The sequence below is a fragment of the Notamacropus eugenii genome, chromosome 1, assembly GCF_028372415.1.
Source record: "Notamacropus eugenii isolate mMacEug1 chromosome 1, mMacEug1.pri_v2, whole genome shotgun sequence".
Classification (NCBI taxonomy): Eukaryota; Metazoa; Chordata; class Mammalia; order Diprotodontia; family Macropodidae; genus Notamacropus; species Notamacropus eugenii.
Window position 1 is genome coordinate 481,989,924 of NC_092872.1, and position 20,288 is coordinate 482,010,211.

The 20,288-nt window shown below is 44.0% G+C and overlaps 1 protein-coding gene across 8 annotated transcripts in view; it reads left to right on the forward strand.

Annotated features, from left to right (window-relative positions):
* Nucleotides 1-20,288, forward strand: part of HMCN2 (hemicentin 2) — a 175,963-nt gene that overhangs the window by 94,738 nt on the left and 60,937 nt on the right. For 6 of the 8 annotated variants that reach the window (XR_011972238.1, XM_072632716.1, XM_072632714.1 and 3 more), the window contains 17 exons: nt 1,314-1,471; nt 2,155-2,278; nt 2,660-2,835; nt 3,585-3,681; nt 3,882-4,001; nt 5,210-5,371; nt 6,910-7,191; nt 7,823-7,990; nt 8,698-8,811; nt 11,125-11,211; nt 11,632-11,823; nt 14,412-14,585; nt 16,078-16,194; nt 16,720-16,862; nt 17,742-17,892; nt 19,103-19,321; nt 19,669-19,782. Coding sequence is in view for 7 of the 8 variants with exons in the window: in XM_072632716.1 (XP_072488817.1) it covers nt 1,314-1,471; nt 2,155-2,278; nt 2,660-2,835; nt 3,585-3,681; nt 3,882-4,001; nt 5,210-5,371; nt 6,910-7,191; nt 7,823-7,990; nt 8,698-8,811; nt 11,125-11,211; nt 11,632-11,823; nt 14,412-14,585; nt 16,078-16,194; nt 16,720-16,862; nt 17,742-17,892; nt 19,103-19,321; nt 19,669-19,782 (2,598 nt within the window). In the remaining variant the exon portion in view is untranslated. The remainder of the gene's footprint in view (nt 1-1,313; nt 1,472-2,154; nt 2,279-2,659; nt 2,836-3,584; nt 3,682-3,881; nt 4,002-5,209; nt 5,372-6,909; nt 7,192-7,822; nt 7,991-8,697; nt 8,812-11,124; nt 11,212-11,631; nt 11,824-14,411; nt 14,586-16,077; nt 16,195-16,719; nt 16,863-17,741; nt 17,893-19,102; nt 19,322-19,668; nt 19,783-20,288) is intronic. The other 2 variants (XM_072632715.1, XM_072632718.1) reach the window with 1 other exon arrangement.

The window sequence follows — 20,288 nt, forward strand, 5'->3', positions numbered from 1 at the left end:
CACCTATCAGAAATGACAAATGCTGGATGGGATGAGGGAAAATCGGAAAACTAATAAACTGTTGGTAGAGTTGTGATCTGTTCCAACCATTCTGAAGAACTATTTGGAACTAAGCCTAAAGGGTTATAAAACTCATACCACTATTAGATCTATATCCCAGAGAGATCAAAGAAAAAGGAAAAGGATCCAAATGTATAAAAATATTTATAGTCGCCCTTTTTGTTGTGGCAAAGAGTTAGTTGGAAATTGACAGAATGGTCATCAATTTGAGTATGGCTGAACAAGTTGTGGTATGTGATTGTGATAGGGTAATATGTGCTATAAGAAATGATGGAGGTAATTTGAGAACACCTGGCAAGACCTATATGAACTGATGCAAAGGGAAGTGAGAACACCTGGGAGATCACTGTGCGCAGTAAGAGCAATGCTGTAGTGATGATCAACTGCAAAAGACTTGGCTACTCTGATCAATACAATAGTCCAAGACAATTCCAAAGGGCTTGAGATGAAAAATTACTCTCCATCTCCAGAGAGAGAACTGATGAACCCCGAGTACAAATTAAAGTACAATATTCCTACTTTTGATTGTTGGTGTGACTGAAATGGAAATATGTTTTGCATGATTTCACTCATATAATCGATATTTTACTTGCCTTCTCAGTGGGTGGGAGAAGACTTAGAGGGAGAGAGAGAATTGGAATTCAATTTAAAAAGAAAAGAACATTAAAATAAATAAATAAGTAAAAAAAAAAAAACTATGCTGAATAAAAGAAATGTTAAATTGCACACTTTTCAGACCATAATGTAATAAAAATTTTATTCAACAGGTGCACTAAAGGATTATCAAAGTATTATGGTCAGTCCAAAGGATATAGTTACTATCAACTAGGTAATCAAGGGGAGGCTTCATGGAGCAGATGGCATAAAAGATGGATAGAATTTCAGAAAATATATAGAATGAGGGAGAAGCACAAGCAAAGGCACAGAGACCATAGGACTATAGATTTAGAGATGGAAGAAGTCATCAAATCCAGCTTCCAGATTTTATGGATGAGGAATCTGAGATATAAAAAGATTAAATGACTTGTAGCTAGTAAGTATATAAGGCAATATTTGAACCCAGATCTTCTAGAGTCTTAGAGGTCTTTGGAGTCTAACTCTCTCGGGGGTAGGTCAGATTAGTGGTATGTTTCTGAACCCATTCAATAGCAGGTCCTTCACACATTAGGTCAGGGCTTTCCCTTTTCTCCTCTGGCCTCTACCTCCAGACCCCCCCATTTTAAAGAGCTCAAGTTGTGTCCTTTCCTTTGCAGTGCCTCCTCGAATCACGTTGGCTCCCAGTCTCCCAGGTTCTGTGCTCTTGAATGAGCCAGTGAGGCTGATGTGTAATGCCACTGGAGCCCCCAAACCCACACTGATGTGGCTGAAGGATGGCAACCCTGTGTCAGCCACAGGGACTTCTGGCCTCCAGGTAGTGCAGTTGGGACAAAGAGTTATGTTTTCACGGCTCACAGGCGGAGATAGCCCTACCTCTCAGACAGAAGATACCAAGCCAGAGGGATATTCATTTCTAGGGAGTAAGGGTGGTGGGCTTAAGGTATCCTGTAGTTTGCTAAGGAAAATGGGACAGAAAACTTTAGAAGTAATGGGTTCCCCTTTGAGGTCTTCAAGAAGATGCTGTTCTTTTGCATACAAACTGTAGTAGATGACCACGGAAATGCCTTCTAATTCTCAAATTCTGGGATTCTAGATCACAGAATCACAGAGTAAGGAATAGAAGGGATCTCAAGTCAAATCCTTTCCTTTTACAGATGAGGAAAATGAGATCTAGAGGCTTTAAGAGACTTGCCTAAGGTTACACAGGGAGTAACAGAGGAGAAACTGAGATTTTTTGAGAACCATATCTTGGACTCAAGATAACTGCCTGCTGGGAAGTGGTTGTCATTTAAGAGCAGAGGGAGGGAGGTGTGGATGTAGGTTTGCCAACAGTGCTGTGTGTTTGTAGGAAACTTTTCAGTATCTCAGCTTTTGGGCACAGCTAGGAGGGAGATCAGGGAATAGCTATGTGAAGGGTAGCTTTGCCATCTTGTGTCTAAACTTGGCAATTTCATCTTCCTGAGTGAGTGGGTAATACTGATTTCTTTTGGAGGGCAGATCTTCCCTGGGGGCCATGTCCTCACCCTGGCAAGCTCCAGGGCCACAGATTCAGGTACATACTCCTGTGTGGCAGTGAATGCTGTGGGGGAAGACCGGAGGGATGTCACCCTGCAGGTCCATTGTGAGTTATGTTTCTTTGGGGATGGGGAGGAGAGGGTAGTGGGGTGGTGTGGTCTTTGGAATGAGGGTTTGAGTAAGTCTCACTTCCTGAAGAGATGCATGGGATGGGGGTGGGGTATGGAAAGACAGGATTTAAGCTATGAGTACACTGGGAACTACTGATGATCTTATGGGGTTAGATGCTACCAGGAGAGCCTGGAAAACTGGACTCCTCTTCTTTCTTGTATTATACCTTTCCTTTCCAGCCACCCCAGGAGCAAATAAGAATTTTCCTAGAAGGGAGTGGCATTAAGGAGATGGGGGGGTGTGTGTCAAGGAGTAAGGACTGTCATTCTGTGTACGTTCTGGAAGAGTCTATCTGCCATGCCTTTGTCCTCTCCAGTGCCCCCAAGCATCCTGGGAGAAGAGCAGAATGTGTCTGTTGTGGTTAACCAGTCAGTAACCCTGGAGTGCCAGAGTCAGGCTGTGCCCCCTCCTGTGCTGAGCTGGAGGAAGGATGGACAACCCCTTGAACCCAGGCCAGGAGTCCACCTCTCTCCAGATGGGGCCTTCTTGCAGGTGAGTGGCCTCAAAGATATTAAATGAACCTTTGGTTCAGTGGAAGCTATAGACAGAGCCAGTCACAGGCACTGTCCCCTGCCTGTGGAGAAGATTGTGTGGTGTATATAAAGAACACTAGACTTTAGGTCAGATCTTGGCTCTAATGTTTGCTAGCTGTGTGACCATGAGCAAATGACTTTATCTGTGAGCTTCAGTTTCCTCACCTATAAAATGAGGATAGTAGCGGTCATGCTACCTATCTCACAGGATTGTGAGAAAAGTACTTTGTAAATCTTGAAGCACTGTTTATGTGACTTATTACTGTTGTTTCTACTATTATCACAGAATCACAGGACATTAAAGACTGAAGGTATTTTGGAACATAGAGCATAGACATAGGCCACAGAATGTCAGAGCTGGAAAAGACCTTGAAAGATCATCTAATCTGAGCCCCTCATTTTACAGATCAGGATATTAAGGCTCAGAGAGAATGAATCACATAGTGTCACATAGTATGAGGTGGGATTAAAGCCCAGTTTTCCTGACTCCTTGTTTGGTGCCCACAGGCTAAGGCAGACCCGGTTGGTATAGGCAGGCAAAAAAGACAGACCTATAAAAACAATTGCGATCAATTGAATCGAAACCCAGTAATTCAGATTTGTTTGGTTGGCTTTGAAGTTGGGATATGGGAAGAGGCAGCTGGGCTGGATTAGCCTTTTCTTAAGAATGACTCAGGAATGATGTGGCGCCTTTCCTCCTGTGGTCAGGTGGAACAAGCTGAAGTTCAGGACGTGGGCCGCTATACCTGTGAGGCCCTGAACAAGGCCGGTCGCTCTGAGAAGCATTACAACCTCAATGTCTGGGGTGAGGTCTCTTTGAGGGGTCAGAAGTTATACTCCTCCTTTGCCCCCACCCTCTCCTGTCTATCGAGGCAACAAGCCTGGGCAAATTTCACCTTGGCTAGGTTGAGTTGGATCACTGCCTTCTTTCTGTTCCAGCCTCTCCCATTCTCACCCAACCCCAAGGAACCCTAGGCATAAATTTCTCCCCTTGTTTTGACTCAGTTCCCCCAGAATTCTCTTCGTGGGAGCTCCGGACCCTGGCAGTGACTGAGGGCCATCCTGTCAGCCTGTCCTGTGAATGCTGGGGAATCCCCTTCCCCAAAATCACCTGGAAAAAAGATGGTAAGACTGCTTCCCCACAAAGTCAGTCCCATATATCCACACTCCATTGTGGTCTCACTCTAATGATAAGGGCCAGGAGAAATGGAATATGGACCCTCGGAGGGTCTGGGTTGCTTCAGCCAGTGTTTATTTTGTTCATTTCTCTCTGATCTCCAAAGCCTAGTTTATCACATCTCCTCTGTGAAGACTTCCATGACTGAGCATAGATTTATTGCTATTTACATCTCCTTTACCCTTAGCCACTGACTGCCCTCTTATCCCTATGCTCTGTTTTACTGTAAATGAATGGATATTTATCATATAGTATAGCACAGACATTAACCTTCTAAAGTTTAAAGAACTCTTCTCCCAAATGGGGGTCACCTGTTCCATTGGGCATCTAGCATCTTGGCAGCACAGCCCTCCTAAGCCAGCAGACCCCTCCCCCAAACCATTCCTCTCCTTCCCGCCTCATCTTGCTGCTAAAGGGGCTCTCATAAGCATCAAGCTGAGACACGATGGGAGTAGGTCACGTCCTGAGCTTTTATTTCACTTTGTACACTCCACACTATATGGTGTGTGATCATCTGCCAATTTGTCTGAATCTCCTCCTATGATGCTTAGCTACTTAAGAGCAGGGATCCTTCCATCCCCCGAAGTCTGGGCATCCTATGGCATCCAGGATGCAGTAGATGCCCAGTCTCTTTGCCCAGGTTGTGAATCTGATCTATTGGAATCGTTTTCAAAGGCTTCTAGATTCAGAGCCAGAAGGACCCTTAGAAGCCATATTGTCCAGCCCCTTTGTTGTTTAGATGAGGGAACTGAAGCGCAGTGATTCGCCCAGAGTCACACAAATATTAAGGAACAGAATTGGAACTTGATCCCAAGTCCTCTGACTCTAAACACTCTTTTATTTTTCAGGAACAGAGGGGAACAGTCTAGGCTTTTTTGTTATCATTATCCTCTCTGTCTTTTTGAAACTCTAAAGAACGTTTCATTAGGGATTCATGCCTCAGGGGCCTTGGGTTTCTATGACCTGGACTGTGGGGGTTCATTCTTTCCCCCCTAGGCTCTGGCTCCTCAAGTGGGGAGGGAGGCCTAGGAAAGAACAGCAGAGGCAGCTGAGATTGTGAAGGGGTTGGCCTCCCTGGAATGGGGTTGATGGGGAACCCAAATACACCAGGGACCTAAAGCCCAAAGCTCTGTGTTTCCTTTTCCATCTCACCCAGGCATGCTCCTGCCCATTGATGGGGGCAGCACAGAACCCATCTCGGCTGTGGGGAGGTTGCTGTACCTGGGAAAAGCCCAGCCTTCTCAGGAGGGCAACTATACCTGTGAGTGCAGCAACCTAGCTGGGAACAGCAGCCAGGAACAGCAATTGGAGGTCTATGGTGAGTTGAGGTGGGACCCACTTAAGGGCATCAGGGCCCTTTCCTCCCACCACATCTGGCAGACACTGGCCCAGCTCCACCCAGAGTTCAATGACTTGGGAGCTGCAGGGTTTGACCCCTTATACTATTTGCTCCTTCTTGGGGAGGGAGGGCGGGTTGAAGGTACATTTCTTTATTCTGGAAACTCAAGAGTGTAAATCATTCTAATCCAGGGATTCTTTTGTTTTAAATTTGTTTTCAGTGTTCTACAATCACTTCCATATATCTTAGATTTTTCCCCCTCCCTTTCCTTCCTTCCCCACTACCTCCCCACTCTCTTCCTGAGACAACATACAATTTTATATAGGTTCTACACATACATTCCTATTAAATACATTTTCACCTTAGTCATGTTGTATAGAAGAATTAAAATGAATGGGAAAAATCATATAACAAACCAAAACATAATACAAAAGAAAATGGTCTGCTTCCTTCCGTAATCAAATTCCATAGCTCTTTCTCTGCATGTGGAAGGCATTTTACCTTAAGAGATCATTGGGAATTTTTGAAGTCCTTGCATTGCAATGAAGTACTAAGACTATCAGAAAAATTCCTCACACACTGTAGTTGTTGCTGTGTATAAAGTTTTCCTGGTTCTGTTCCTTTCACTAAGCATTAGTTTGTATAAGTCTTTCCAGTCCTCTCTGAAGTCTTCCTGTTCATCATTTCTTATGGCACAATAGTATTCCATTACATTCATATACCACAATTTATTCAGCCATTCCCCAATTGATGGGCATCCCCTTGATTTCCAGTTTTTGGCCACCACCAAGAGAGCTCCTATAAATATTTTTGTACATGTGGGACCCTTTCCCATTTTTATGATCTCTTGGGGATACAGTCCTAGAAGTGGTATTGTTGAGTCAAAGGGTGTGCATGTTTTTGTAGCCCTTTGGGCATAGTTCTATACTGCTCTCCAAAATGGTTGTAATCCAGGGATTCTTAATGGTGTATGTGTGTGTGTGTGTGTGTGTGTGTGTGTGTGTGTGTGTGTGTGTGTGTGCGCGCACGCGCGCGCATGTGTGTGTGTGATGGGTGATGGGTCCCTTTTGTCAATCTGGGGAAGCCTTTCTCTCCCTTCTCAGGATACTGTTTTTAAATGCCTAAAACAAAATGCATAGTTACAAAGAAAACAAATTGTATTGAAATGAAGATGTCATTTTTTTCCCATTTAAGTTCATGGAACCCATGAAATCTATCCACAGACCTCCTTGGGGGAGGAGGGAATCCATGGCCTCCAGATTAAGATGCTTAAGTCTAGTCATGTCGCTTCTAAGAAGTGCTGTCCCCAGTTAACCTGGATAGACATTTCTATGACCCAGATGTAAAGAATTCCTCTGGTTCATTTCAGGTTCTCTCTATCCTCAGTGAGTGGTAGCACTCAGAACTAAACTGAGTCTAGCTGGAGTCTGGCCAGTTTGACCTTTCCCATGACTGTGACCAGAGATCATAGCAAACTCCTCGTGACCTTCACAACTCCTTTTTCCTTCCATCCTCAGTTGCTCCAAAGATCCCAGGCAGCAACGACCTCCTTAAGGAGGTATCTGTGATCCAGTCTGGAGAGGTCACCCTGGAATGTGAAGCCACAGGGAAGCCACCACCAGTGGTGACATGGGAGAAGGATGGCCAGCCTGTGGCCAGTGAACACGGCCTGCTCATTCAGCTCCAGGGGAGGGCCCTACAGGTGGAGTGGGCACAAGCTGGACATGCTGGACGCTACACCTGCATAGCTGAGAATGAGGCTGGGCGGGCAGAGCGGAGGTTTGACCTCTCAGTGCTAGGTAAGGCCTGAGGCAGCATCTTGGCTTAGGTCTTTCAGGGGAAGAAAAGAAGAAAGAAAAAAAGGAAGGAGGGAAAGAAGGAAGGAAGGAAGGAAGGAAGGAAGAGACAGAGGGAGAGAGAGAGAAAGGGAGGGAGGGAGGAAGGAAGGAAGTAAGGAAGGGCTTATTTAATCACCTATTATGTGCCAGATATTTCCCTGGAAACTAGTGCAGTCCCACTTTCAGCTATAGAATTGTGAGCACTGCTGCTTCAGGGTCAACCCCATGGTCTCTCTAATCCTAGATTCCATCTAACAAGGGTGTAGAAGAATGATTTGTTGGAGTACAAGATGGAATTTACTATCAGGAAGGCCCAGGTTCAAACCTTGCCCCAAATACACACTAGCTTTGTAATTCGGAGCAAGCCAGATAACCTCACTGGGCCTCAGTTTCCTCATCTGTAAAATGAGGGAGTTCTGCTCCATGACCTATAAGATCTTTTTCAATTCTAAAACTGTGATCCTATGGTCCTTTGTCTTCTCAGATCAATGGGTCTAAGTTGGAGGGGGGTGTGGAGAGAAGGGAAGGAGATAAATTTGAATGTTGTTAAGAACAGATCTTATTTATTAACATAATTGCTTCTCATTTCTAGTCCCCCCGGAGCTCGTTGGGGACACTGACCCACTGACCAATGTCACAGCAGTCCTGCACAGTGCCCTGACTCTACTCTGTGAAGCCTCTGGCAACCCTTCCCCGCTAGTCCGCTGGTTCCGTGGGGAAGAACCTGTCAGTCCTGGGGAGGACACTTACTTCCTGGCAGGTGAGGCAAGATGCTGAAGGATGTCATGGGCAGCTGGTCTGTCTGTCCTCCAGCACAGTTCAGCCTCAGTTGTCAGACCAATAGCTCTGAGCTGGGTATGGATTCAGGGTTTGAATTCCAGCTCTATCGTTTATTACCTGTGTTAGCTCGGACAAGTCACTTAACTTTTCTGTTCCTCGTCTGTAAAATGAGGGTTTGGATGAGATGACCTCTGAGGTCAGCTTTAAATTTGTTGTTGTCTTTTTGGTCCTGTTCGACCCTTCATGACTCCATTTAGGGTTTTCTTGTCAAAGATACTCTAGTGGTTTGCCATTTCCTTCTCCAAGTCATTTTATAGGTGAGGGAAATAAGGCAAACAGGGTTAAGTGACTTGCCCAGGGTCACACAGCTAGTGTCAAGTGTCTGAGGGTAGATTTGAACTCAGGTCCTTCTGACTTCAGGGCTGGTACTCTATTTCCCCATGCCACCTACTTACCCCTTTCCTTAGTTCTCTCAACTGTTTCTTTTGACCCAGTTTCCAGATTCTTCCCCACCTTGGTTTCCCTCCTATTATCTAAATAGATTTGGTGATCTGTTTCAGGACAAGCCTAGCCTTCTCTTAGTCTCTGCTGGCTAGGCCAGTGGGGCTTTTCACCTTGGCACATATAAGGTAGACTTAGAGGCTAGGTTGAGTACCTTTGATCCCGTCTTCCTTCTCCCTTCCCAAGGTGGCCGGATTCTGAAGCTGACCCGAGTGCAGGAGGAAGATGGTGGCCTCTATTTGTGCCTTGCAAGTAATTTGGTTGGGGAAGCAAGAAAGAATTTCAGTGTAGAGGTCTTGGGTAAGTATCAATGACTTTGAAGTTTCCAAATAATTTTGGGACAAGCCCAAAAGGTAGTTTGGAACACAAGTATTTAGGGGTCCAGAAAGTGGATGTAAAGTGGGAAAAATGGAGGAGTTGGACCTGGGTTTCTCCATCCCAGCACAATATCTCTGCTGCAGAGAATGTTATGTACAGTAACAGCAATATTGTGCAAAGAGTAAATGTGAACAACCAAGGTAGTCTGAGTATTATAAATACTTATATCAACCACGAAGGACCGATGAAGGAAGATGCTATCCACCTCCAGAGAAAAAAACTGATAAACAGAAGTATGCATAGTATGGTTTTACATATATATATATATATATATATATATATATATATATATGCATGAATACACACATCCATACATGTGTATGTAAATACATATACACACGTACACTTATGTATGTATATACATATACATATGTATGTGTGAAATGATGGGTTTCTCTAGTGTGGGGGAGGGAGGGAGGGAGACAGTTCAGAACTTAAAATAGAACAAAAAAATTAAATAAAAAAGAAAAATGTCTATACTTTAGAGATTGTATAGTTTTTGGTATAGTGGTGGAGACCACTTAGATTCCCTATCAGGAAAGGGACATTTTATTAATAAAAATAATTCCTTATTTATATAGAATACTTTAAATTTTTTTACAGTGCTTGCAAATTCATTATCTCATTTGACAAAGCAACCTCATGAAGTAGCTAGGGCACAGATTAATTGGTGCCATTTTACAGACTGGAATAACATTTGGGGAGAATAATTTTAACCACAATAATTCTTTGGTGTAGTTACTACGGGATTGACAAGGACTGGTCAACTTGCTTCCAATAAGATTGGAGAACAGGGCAAATTCTGAAGTGATCTTTGTGATGGATGCAATGCTTGCAGATTTGCTGTGGTCCTGAGGGACAAAGGGAAGGCTAGTCTTCTTCATAGGAAAGAAATGAAAAGGGCCCAGAAAACTCCTCTCTCATCTTCAGGAAGGACGTCAATAAACTGGCGAGCGTGCAGAGAAGGGCAACCAACATGGTTGCATCTGATGTTGTAGGTCATGTCATATAGACTGAAGAAAGTGGGGATATTTAACCTGAAGAACAGGGGAATGTGATAAGTGAGGGCACATAATTGAAGCACCATCTGGACTTGTTCTGTTTGACTTTTGGAGGAGGGACTAGGAACGATGGAGAGGTGTTGCAAAATGGCAGAACTCAGCATAAGACTCAAGACAAGGAGAAACTTCCTAACAGTTAGAAGTCTTCAAAAGTGAAATGAGCTACCTTGGGAAGTGGTGGGTTTGCCCTCCCTCCAGGTAAAGGCGAGGTGACCACCTAGGGGTCCTGTTGGGGAGGGCATTCTTGTTCAGACCTCGGTTTGGAGAATGGGGCCCCTAAGGTTTTGCCCCTGTCTCACACCTGCTAAGTGGAAGAGCCATATGTGGAGGTCAATGTGCTGTGGAAGGAAGTCTTAACCACTTTGATCCTCAGCTTCCTCATCTGTCAAGTGGGAACAGTCATTGCTGCCTCACAGAGTTGTGGGGTTCAAATGAGATAGTGTATATAAAGCACTCCGTAAATCTGCAAAGGTTATTATATAGGTCAGCTATTTATTAATGTTGCTATTATTGTGGTTATTTTTTAGGGTACATGACTTCATTAGCGTAAGAAGCTTCCTTTCCCCGTGCAGATCAGTAGCTGTTCTGTAACTGAACGTCTTCAAGACTCACCAGGGGTCACTGAGTGGTTAGGTCACACAACCAGGGTGTGTCAGAGGCAGGACTTGAACCTAGGTCTTCCTGACTCCTAGGCCAGCTCTTCATACTTTATCTCTAGCCACTGTTCCTACTTTAGTGTCATTATTATCATTACTACTGACTCTAAGTTTCAAGTTCTTTCTCCTAGACCATGGGCCAGTCTTTGTGTCAAATTTGGCCTATTGTCCATTTTTGTATAGACTGGGAACTAAGCATGGTTTTATATTTTAAAATAAAGTTGTACTGTGTTTAAAAATGTAAAAAAAAAACTTTTTTAGCTTCTAGGCTATATAAAATCAGGTGGCAGATTGTGTTTTGCTGACATGTGTCCTAGACCAGGGGTAGGGATCCTGCAATCTCAAGGCCATATGTTGCCCTCTAGGTCCTCAGTGTAGCCCATTGACTGAATCCAAACTTCACAGAGCTCCAGACTTCTTAGCTTCTAGGCCATATAAAATCAGGTGGCAGATTGTGACCTGTGACCCAGACCATGTATATTGTTAGTAGTAAATTTGTGGTGATCTCTTTCTTCCAGTGCCTCCCAGAATTGAGAATGAGGACTCAGAGGAAGAAGTCAAAGTCTCTGAAGGGCAGTCTGCCTCCTTAACTTGCAATGCCACAGGTAACAGCTGTATGGAGTGACTGGCAGCTGGAAAGACAGAGTTCAGATATCTGGGATGCGGGTGGGGGAGGGAATCTCAAGAAACCAAGGTTTGCATTCAAATTCTTCATTTCCAGCTTCTTGCCCATTTATAACCAACTACTAACTTCCATTCACTTTTCTCTGGGGAGGTGCTGATACCATTCCCCATGGAGAGGAGAAGCAGTCACTTTGTCCATTATCTCCATCCAATTCTGGTCCTAATGTTCAGATCTTTGAGGTTAGATGAGAAGTCATAAGGCAAAAAGTTTCTAGAGTGGCATTCTAGGCTTCCTGGAGCTGTTCTAGAGCCTGTTATGTACCACAAGAGCCACCAGACAAATCTGAATCGAGACTTTTAAGGAAATATAGTCATTCACTCTTTCTTGCTTCTATCAACAGGCCATCCCCAGCCAACAGTCACGTGGTTCAAAGATGGCCAAGCTCTCTCTGGAGGAGACCCCTATCGTATATCCTCAGATGGGTCTATGCTAGAGATACTCCAGGCTAACCTCTCCACCTCTGGTCACTACTCTTGCATTGCATCGAACTCAGTCTCAGAAAAGACCAAGCACTACAAGCTTAGTGTTCTGGGTGAGTGGCATCCAGTAGGTACCATGATACAGGATCCAACAGACAGATATCCCCCAAATCTCCTACCACAGACAGCCTGACCACCTAGAGTTGCTTAAGTTGGGTTTGTTGGAGTTCAACAAGGACCCATAGGACCCCAGATCACATGAGATCACAGATTCAGAGCTAGAAGGGACCTCAGAGATCATTGAGCTCAACATCTTCATTTTATAGATTAGGAAACTGAGATCTCAGAGACTACATCACTCATACAGGGTGTGGTATGGTATGGATTTGAACCCAGCTTCTCTGTTATCGATCCAGCACTCTTTAAACAGTACCATGATACCTCTCAAACCCATCCTCCTTACAAGCTAGTGGGAAAGCCAAGGAGATTAATTGTTTAGAGGTTACCTTGAAGAGGGCAGCAGGTCTTCTAAGATCTAGCTAGCACAATGTTTCATGAGGCTTCAACTAAAACCTTTCCTCCATAAAGCATATTAAAGTCTAGGGAATCATGGAAAGGATTTTTTTTAAAAAAAGGTAAATATAGGTGTTAAATTTATTTGTATCCGTTTGTCTTTCTATTAGACTGTAAAAGGTCATGCAGGTGCTTAATAAATGCTTGTTTAATTGAACATACTCATGTTCCTGAGATCTGGTGAGAGGCATTTGAGGGTTGAATGAGGTCATTTCAATTTTAATGAAAAGTTATCATAATTTACACACCAGGGAGTAAAAAACATAGGATCATAGATATACAACTGGAAGGGACTTCAAAGGACATGTAGGCCAACCCCCTCATTTTACAAATGAGGAAACTGAGGCCCAGAGAAGTTAAATAAATTGTCCAAAGTCACCACAAGTGGCAGTCAAGATTTGAACTGGGATTCTCTAACTCCATTTCTTGTACTCTTTCTACTGTGCATTATCTCAAAACATTTAGTTTGGAAATATAGGCAGGTTCAAGAAGTATTTAGATAAATTCATGGATAATGAATAAGGTGGAAGGAATGATAAGGTGGAAATTAATTCAGTTCACTTGATATTTATCAGATACCTTCTATGTGCAAGACACTGGGCTAGGGGTAGGAGATAAAAAGACAGAAACAAAACCAGTCCCTGTTTGCAGGGAGCTTACATTCAATTGGGGATGGAGAGAGGGTACTACCTATACTCAGATAAGTAAATACAAGATAATTTAAGGAGAGGGAGAGAGAGTGAGCTGTAATATCTCTGGGGATCAGGAAAGGTTTCAAGTCAGAAGTGGCAATTGAGCTGAACCTTTAAGGAATATGAAGGTCCTAATGAGGGGATAGGGCGAGAGTGTGTTCTAGGCATGAGGGAATAGATTGTGCAAAGTTCCCAAGGTGGTAAGAAATGTTCAGAGAACAGCCAATTTGGCTGGAACCAAAGGTGCATAAAGAGAGAATGATAGGAAAAAAGTCTGGAAAAAATAAGCTAAAGCCAAATTGGAAAGGTCTTTAAAAACCAAAATATAAATCATGCATTTTAATCCTAGAAGCATAAAGTAGAGGAATGACATGGTCAGACCTGTGCTTGGAGGAACGCTATTTTAGCATTTCTGCCAAGGATCATTGACTACTAGAAGACTAAGACCAATGAGGAGGCTATTGCAATGGTTTAGTTGAGGGGTGATGAGAGCTGAACGTTCTGGTGACCATGGGAGTAGAGAAAAGAGGACAGATACTGTGGAGGTAGAATGGATGAGACTTGGCCACTGATCATATAATGTAGAGAGACAGAGTGAGGAGTTGAGAATAATGCCCAGTTTAAGAACCTGGATGACTAGAAGGATGGAAAGAAGAATCTGTAGGTCTCTCAGGGAGAGCTGTCCAGCAGGCAGATATCATTTTGGAGTCTAGAGTCCAGGAGAAAGGTTTGGTCTGTATGTAAAGATGTGGGAGTTAACTGCACAGAATCCACAGAAATGGTGATTGAGCCAACCTATGAGAGTTGATGAGCACCACAAAACAGAAGACACAGAAAGGCAGGAGAAAAGGGGTCCAGGACAGAGTCTGCATAACAAAAGATAGCTTGATGGTGATTATCTGGGGGAAACAGGATATTTTAATCTATCAGAAGAGCTTCCTGAGCATAAACTATATATAAAACACCACAGGACTTACAAAGACAAATAAGTGGGTTTCCTCTCAGTTGAAGTCTGCAAACCAAGGGCTGGATGACCACTTGTCAGGAATGTTGCAAAGTGGGGATTCTTCACCTTTTTTGTGTCCTGGACCCCCTGGGCAGTCTGGGGAAGCCTATGGACCCCTTCTCAGAATAATGTTTTTAAATGCATAAAAGAAAATACATTGGATTACAAAGGAAATGGATTCTATTAAAATATAATAATCAAAATGTTAGCAAAAAAATTCAGATTAAGGTTTCTTGTTGTAGATGGTTTATTTCTTCAGGTGTGGGTTGAGCTAGATGGCCTCTGAGCCCCTCCCTCCTCTGAGAGTTGGAGTGCTGTTCTCAGGTCATCTAAAGACCCCCATCTACCTCAGCTTTGAGAGGTCTTTAGTCATGGGTTCCTGGGGTACCCTTCACCCTGGCCACATTTCACAAGCTTCTCTTATCTACAGTGGTCCCCACAATTTTGGGAGTGACTGAGGACAGTCCAGATGAAGAAGTGACAGTGACTATCAACAACCCCATCTCCCTGATCTGTGAGACCTTCGCATTCCCGTCCCCTATTATTACCTGGATGAAGGATGGAGCTCCATTTCAAGCCACAGGAAATACCCAGCTGCTCCCAGGTGATGACTTCTGGGGTGCAAGGGGTTGGAATTGGGGAAGTTGGTCCAAGTGTGCCCGAGGTGGGATGAATTGCGGTGACAGATGATCCCCCAAAACCTTATCTCTCCAGGTTGGAAGGTAGGAATAGAGCCCTAGTTTATAAGTTGAGGACTGAAATTGTCACCACTGGCTAATGGTTTGGAACATGTTGGCACGGTTAAAATTAAAAATAATAACCTAAAGCACTTTAAATTTACAGAACATTTTACAAATATTGTCTCATTTTTCCTAGTAACAACCCTGGTAGATATGTGCTATTATTATTATCCCTATTTTATAGATGAAACTGGGGGAAATGGAGGTTAAGTGATTTGTCTAGGAATACATAGCTGTTAAAGGTCTAAGGTCAGATCTGAACTTAGATCTTGCTCAGTGCCACCTAGTTACCCTAATGACTTCTCTTAGGGTGAGAATGAAGATTTGGTTCATGCCATGTTGGGTTGTTGTAGAAACAGGCTGAGAAGCCTGAATCAGGGAAGCAGGACATGCTAGAAACATGGGAAGGTAGTCAGGTCAATGGAAGAGGCAGAAGCAAAGTGAGCAAACAGAAATAGAGGGGATAGATACTGGAGGGGGGCTGAGCAAGGCAGATGTTTCAAAGTCCACACCAATAGTTATTATCTAGAGGGATCTACAATTCCGTAGATTAGTGCAAAGATAGTCAGAACATTAGGCACTCAGTCAACAAGGAGGAGATTCAAAGGGAAATGAGGAGGTGGGTCAGGAAGACAGAGCGCCCTAAGGCAGGACAAGACCTGGACAATACAGTGGGCTTGCTGTTGAACCTTCAGCTACTTTCCCTCCTCTTTCACCTCGGGGAGGAGGCAATCCCCAGTAAACCTGTCCTCCTGATGAATGTGCTATGAAAAACAGTCTCTCTGCTTTTAAGATTTCCAAAGCATCTTCCTCACAATAACCTTGTGAGATCGTTAGTGCAAGAATTATTGTTCCCATTTTATGGATGAGAAAATTGAGACCCAGAGAGGCTGAATGATTTGCCCATAGTCACACATCTAGGAAATGTTGAAATTGGGACTCAAATCTAAGTCTTCTGACTTAGTCAAGGGTTCTTTCCAAGTTCTAGTCCCTGCTGGAGAAAGCTAAGTTGCTTAGCCCTCCACATACTGCAATCATAGGGCTAGAGGGAAACTTGGTCCGGTTAGTCCAACCCCTTTACTTCATACTTGAGGAAATTGAGGTCCAGAGAGACAAAGTGGTCAAGTCAGGATTCTATAGGTGGTAAGCAGCAGAGCCCAGATCCAAGCCCAGGTCTTAGGCCTCTAAGTACAATCTTCCTTCTACTCTGCCATTGTGAATTAGCACTGTCCCAGATGTGAACAGCTAGGCCTTGCCTTTGAGGGTCCCCCAACCCATTGAGTGGGCTGAGACCCCTAGGAAGAGTGGAGGCCCTTAGGGGAGCTCTATGGCAAATCTCGGCTTCTTAACCCCAAGTAGGCACCCATGGATTGCAGATCCTCAATGCCCAGGAGCAGGATGCTGGCCGATACACCTGCGTGGTCACTAATGAAGTCGGGGAGGCTGTGAAGAACTACCATGTGGAAGTGCTCAGTATGTAACAGTATACCCTGTATGGATAGAAGCACTCCCTGGCCAAAACCCTGTTGATGTAACAGCCCTGACTCATCTGCTACATTTGTATTGAATTTCACATGTAAAAAAATGTACCTCCATGTATCTCATTTGAATTTCATAAGTGAGATGGTAATAAAAGCAGACCTCACTGGTCTTCCTACTTTCCAGTTAAGAAAACTGAGGCCTGAGAGGGAAGAGCCTAGTCTAACCACACAGTTAGCTGGTAAGAGATCTGGGACTAGAAAACCACTCACCTGAATGTGGTTATAACAGTCTATTCTTTCCTGTGTATTCTTTAGCTGGGAGTATATAACCCCAGTCCTTTCTTTATTCCTCTAATTTGGACTCTGGCAGGATAATTAGGGGTCTCATGACTTACAGTTGCAGAGCCTAGAATCTGGGTGGACTTTCCAGACCCTCTTCCTGGTCTGCCCCATTCCCAGGGCAAAAGACTGCCTGTCTTCATTAAAGCCTGCCTCTCAAACTCTGCTCTGCTTTTAGTTCCTCCTTCTATTTCCAAGGATGATCCCTTGGATGAATTCAGCGTTAAAGAGGTGAAGGCCAAGGTCAACAGCACCCTGAGCTTGGAGTGTGAATCCTGGGCTATGCCCCCTCCGACCATCACCTGGTACAAGGATGGACAGGTGAGGCAGAGAGGGAGACAGCGACACTCTCGCCTTCAGGGAACTCAGCAGGCACAGTTGAGAAGCTTTTTGCCCTTAAGGTTCAATGTGAGGTGAGGGTGGGGGTTTATCGCCCCAGACCCTTTAGAATGAGTGGGGCATTAGTAAAGTGGAGCCCCATCCATTTGTAGAGCAACGGTACTATCTCAGTCTGACTCCCAGCTCTCAAGCATGAAAAGATGAATAGAAAGACCTGTGGAATATGCAGGTGGAATCTGTAAACTTGCCTTTGAGGGAAAAAGATGAACAAAGCAGGATGTTGCTTGGACAGGCCACATTTGAGTCCTGGGAATCATCCTAATAGCTCTCATTTTTATAGAGCTTGAATGTTTCCAAAATGCCTACAGGTTGGGAACTTGGCCTTAGGTACAAGAGGACATTCTGATGCCCTGATCCCTCCCTGGCCCCAGCTCAGACCCACAAGCTGATTCCTAACCTTGACCTCTTGGGGTAATTATAGGTTAGTTATCTTGCAAATGTTTGCTTTTGATTATGAGGGAGACCAGGAAAAAGTTCAGAGACCCATGTGGCTGTAACAAGTCCCCCTGATGGCTAAGGCGATAGAACATGGAGACCATGACAGGGCTTTCATCTACATCTGAAGGGACTGAAGGCAGGAATGTGGGTGAGGGACCAAGTCAAGTTCAATTTCAGTGGGAACATTTGCATCCTCTTAATGTGGTACAGAGGGTGACCAGGGAGCCATGGCCCTGATGGCGTGAACCCTTCCACTGAAGTGAAGCGTGCTTCCAGCCTCCTTGGCCAATGTAAATGCATGCCCTGATCTGGCCTATCTGGCTTTATTTCTGCTTCCCTCCACTCTGTGTCTTGTACCCTCAGCTGGTGAGCCCCGATGATCGCCTTCACCTCTTGGCTGATGGGCGGCTGCTCCAGATCAAACCAACCAGGGCCCGGGATTCTGGGCGCTACCTCTGTGTGGCCACCAATGTGGCTGGGGAGGATGACAAAGACTTCAATGTGCTTATCCAGGGTAAGTGCCCCAGGAGGAGAAGAATGCGAGGGTTGGTAAAAAGGCTTGGAGAAAGTGGGCAGCCAATGAGCCTGTGTATGACATGGGACATGCTGTTCATTCAAACCAGCTCCCTTCTTTCAACCTGAGGAAACTCAGACTTGGGACTAATGCTACCTAGACAACAACCTCTTCCTCCATAGATAGATAGATAGATAGATAGATAGATAGATAGATAGATAGATAGATAGATAGATAGATAGATAGAGATAGATACATATGTATATACATATAGATGTATATTTATAGAGCACTTTAAAGTTTGTAAAATGTTATATGTATACCTATGTATACACACACTATATATATATATACATATATTATCTCATAAAGATAGGGTCTGACCCTGTGATTATATTATTATGGGGAACTCCCAGGTGAGGAAACTAACTTCTACAGTAAGGTCAGCACCTTTTCCACAACTTATAGTCTTAGTAGATTGCCTAAAACACTGAGATTCAGTGATGTGCCCAGGGTCACCCAGCCAATATGCGCCAAGGACAGGACTTAAACCCATGTCTTCTTGACTTCAAGACTGACTCTCTGTCCACCAGACCAGGAAATTATATAGCTTATAAATGTATTAAATTTCTAACTTCTTTGGGTTAAGGTCAGTCAACCCTATATGACCATGTGGCATAAAACAATTGTAGATCTGGATGTGGCTTTAGAAATCATTCATTCATTTGTAACATTTGTAAAATCCATACACACATATATAAATATATATAATATACACACATATGTATATATATGTATATATGTATCTATCTATATGGGTCTGTATAATGCTTCATATACTATATATACATACACACATACAAATATATATACATATATATGTGTGTGGTGCTATGATAGATGCTAGGGGTTTAAAATAAATAAGACAATCCTTACTTTTAAAGAGTTTATAATCTTATAGGAGTGGGAAAGCATAGACAGAGATCAATATAAGACAAATTAGAATATATTCAGTGCACAAGTGATACAATGTATCATAAACGCATCAGGATTAATAGAATATTAGAAATAGAGGGAACCTCAGAGAACATGTAATCCAGCCATCACATTTTGTAGAGAAGGAAACTGAGGGTCAAAAAGGGAAGTGATTTGCCCTTGGGAGGAAAGTTCCCTTGATGGTTTTGTCCTGTTTTTCTTCCCTCCCTCCCAGTGCCCCCCATATTTCAGAAGATTTCAGATCCTAATGAAGTCTCTGAGACTCAACACCAGGAGGAGGAGCTGAGGGGAGGAATGATGGAGTACCGGGAGATCGTGGAGAACACTCCAGCCTACCTGTACTGTGACACCAATGCCGTCCCTCCCCCACAGCTTACCTGGTATAAGGACAGTCAGCCCCTCTCTGCCTCTGAGAGTGTATCTGTGTTACAAGGTACGGACTCCAGAGAAAATCAGGATGTGCTAAATAGGATGTTATAACAGCTTAGTTCTCTACTCCCTCCTAGCCTCAAATTGAAGACGGTATAATGAAATGGCCTTGGTTTCATGACCATATCTGTATAATTAAAAGCATTTGTGATATAGAATATTGTCAATGGGACTTTGAATGACTTTTCCCTGACCACAACCTCAAGACCTTGGCACTGACTTTAACACCAAACTGAGCTTCCATCTCTCTCTCCCCCATGACTCAGCTGATCCCTAATCCTGACTACCTTTCCTACAGATTGTTTCCCTTGGGTAGGCCCTGTGGCCTTTGAGCTCATTTTCCTTCTGCAGGTGGTCGGGTCCTGCAGATCCCTATGGTCCAAGCAGAGGATGCTGGGAAGTATACATGCAAAGCCTCCAATGAAGTTGGAGAGGATTGGCTTCATTATGAGCTTTTGGTGTTGAGTGAGTGGCTGGGAGATGAGGGGCAGGAGAGACTCTCTGCATCCTATCCTATAGATGAAGGGCACATCCAGTGTGGTCTCCTACCCTTCCCCATTCAAGCGAGGGAGTCAGGGCTGAGGTGGGAGAGATGGCAGTCGGGGATCCATGGAAGGACTTCTGGAAGGAGGCCCAGATTAGAGGCTAGGATGGATGCCTCTACCTTGTACCTGACATCTCAGGTCCACCTCCTCTTGGTTCCTATAATAAGACATGGATAATGTCTTCTTTGAGCACAGGGGACTCCCAGATCTATCAAAAAAAAGCTTAGTAATAGATGAACATGACCCTTGGCTAATACAGTTGTTGTCAAATCAGAGACTTCCATTGGAGCATGGGTTATTTTTCAACTTTGTGGCATTATTAGTTAGTGCTCCTCCCACCTTGGACGAAAACACACATGGAAACTGCCAAGTGGTCTAACCACCTGTTCAGGAAAGAAGTGTGGCAGGAGAGGGTAATGATAATGA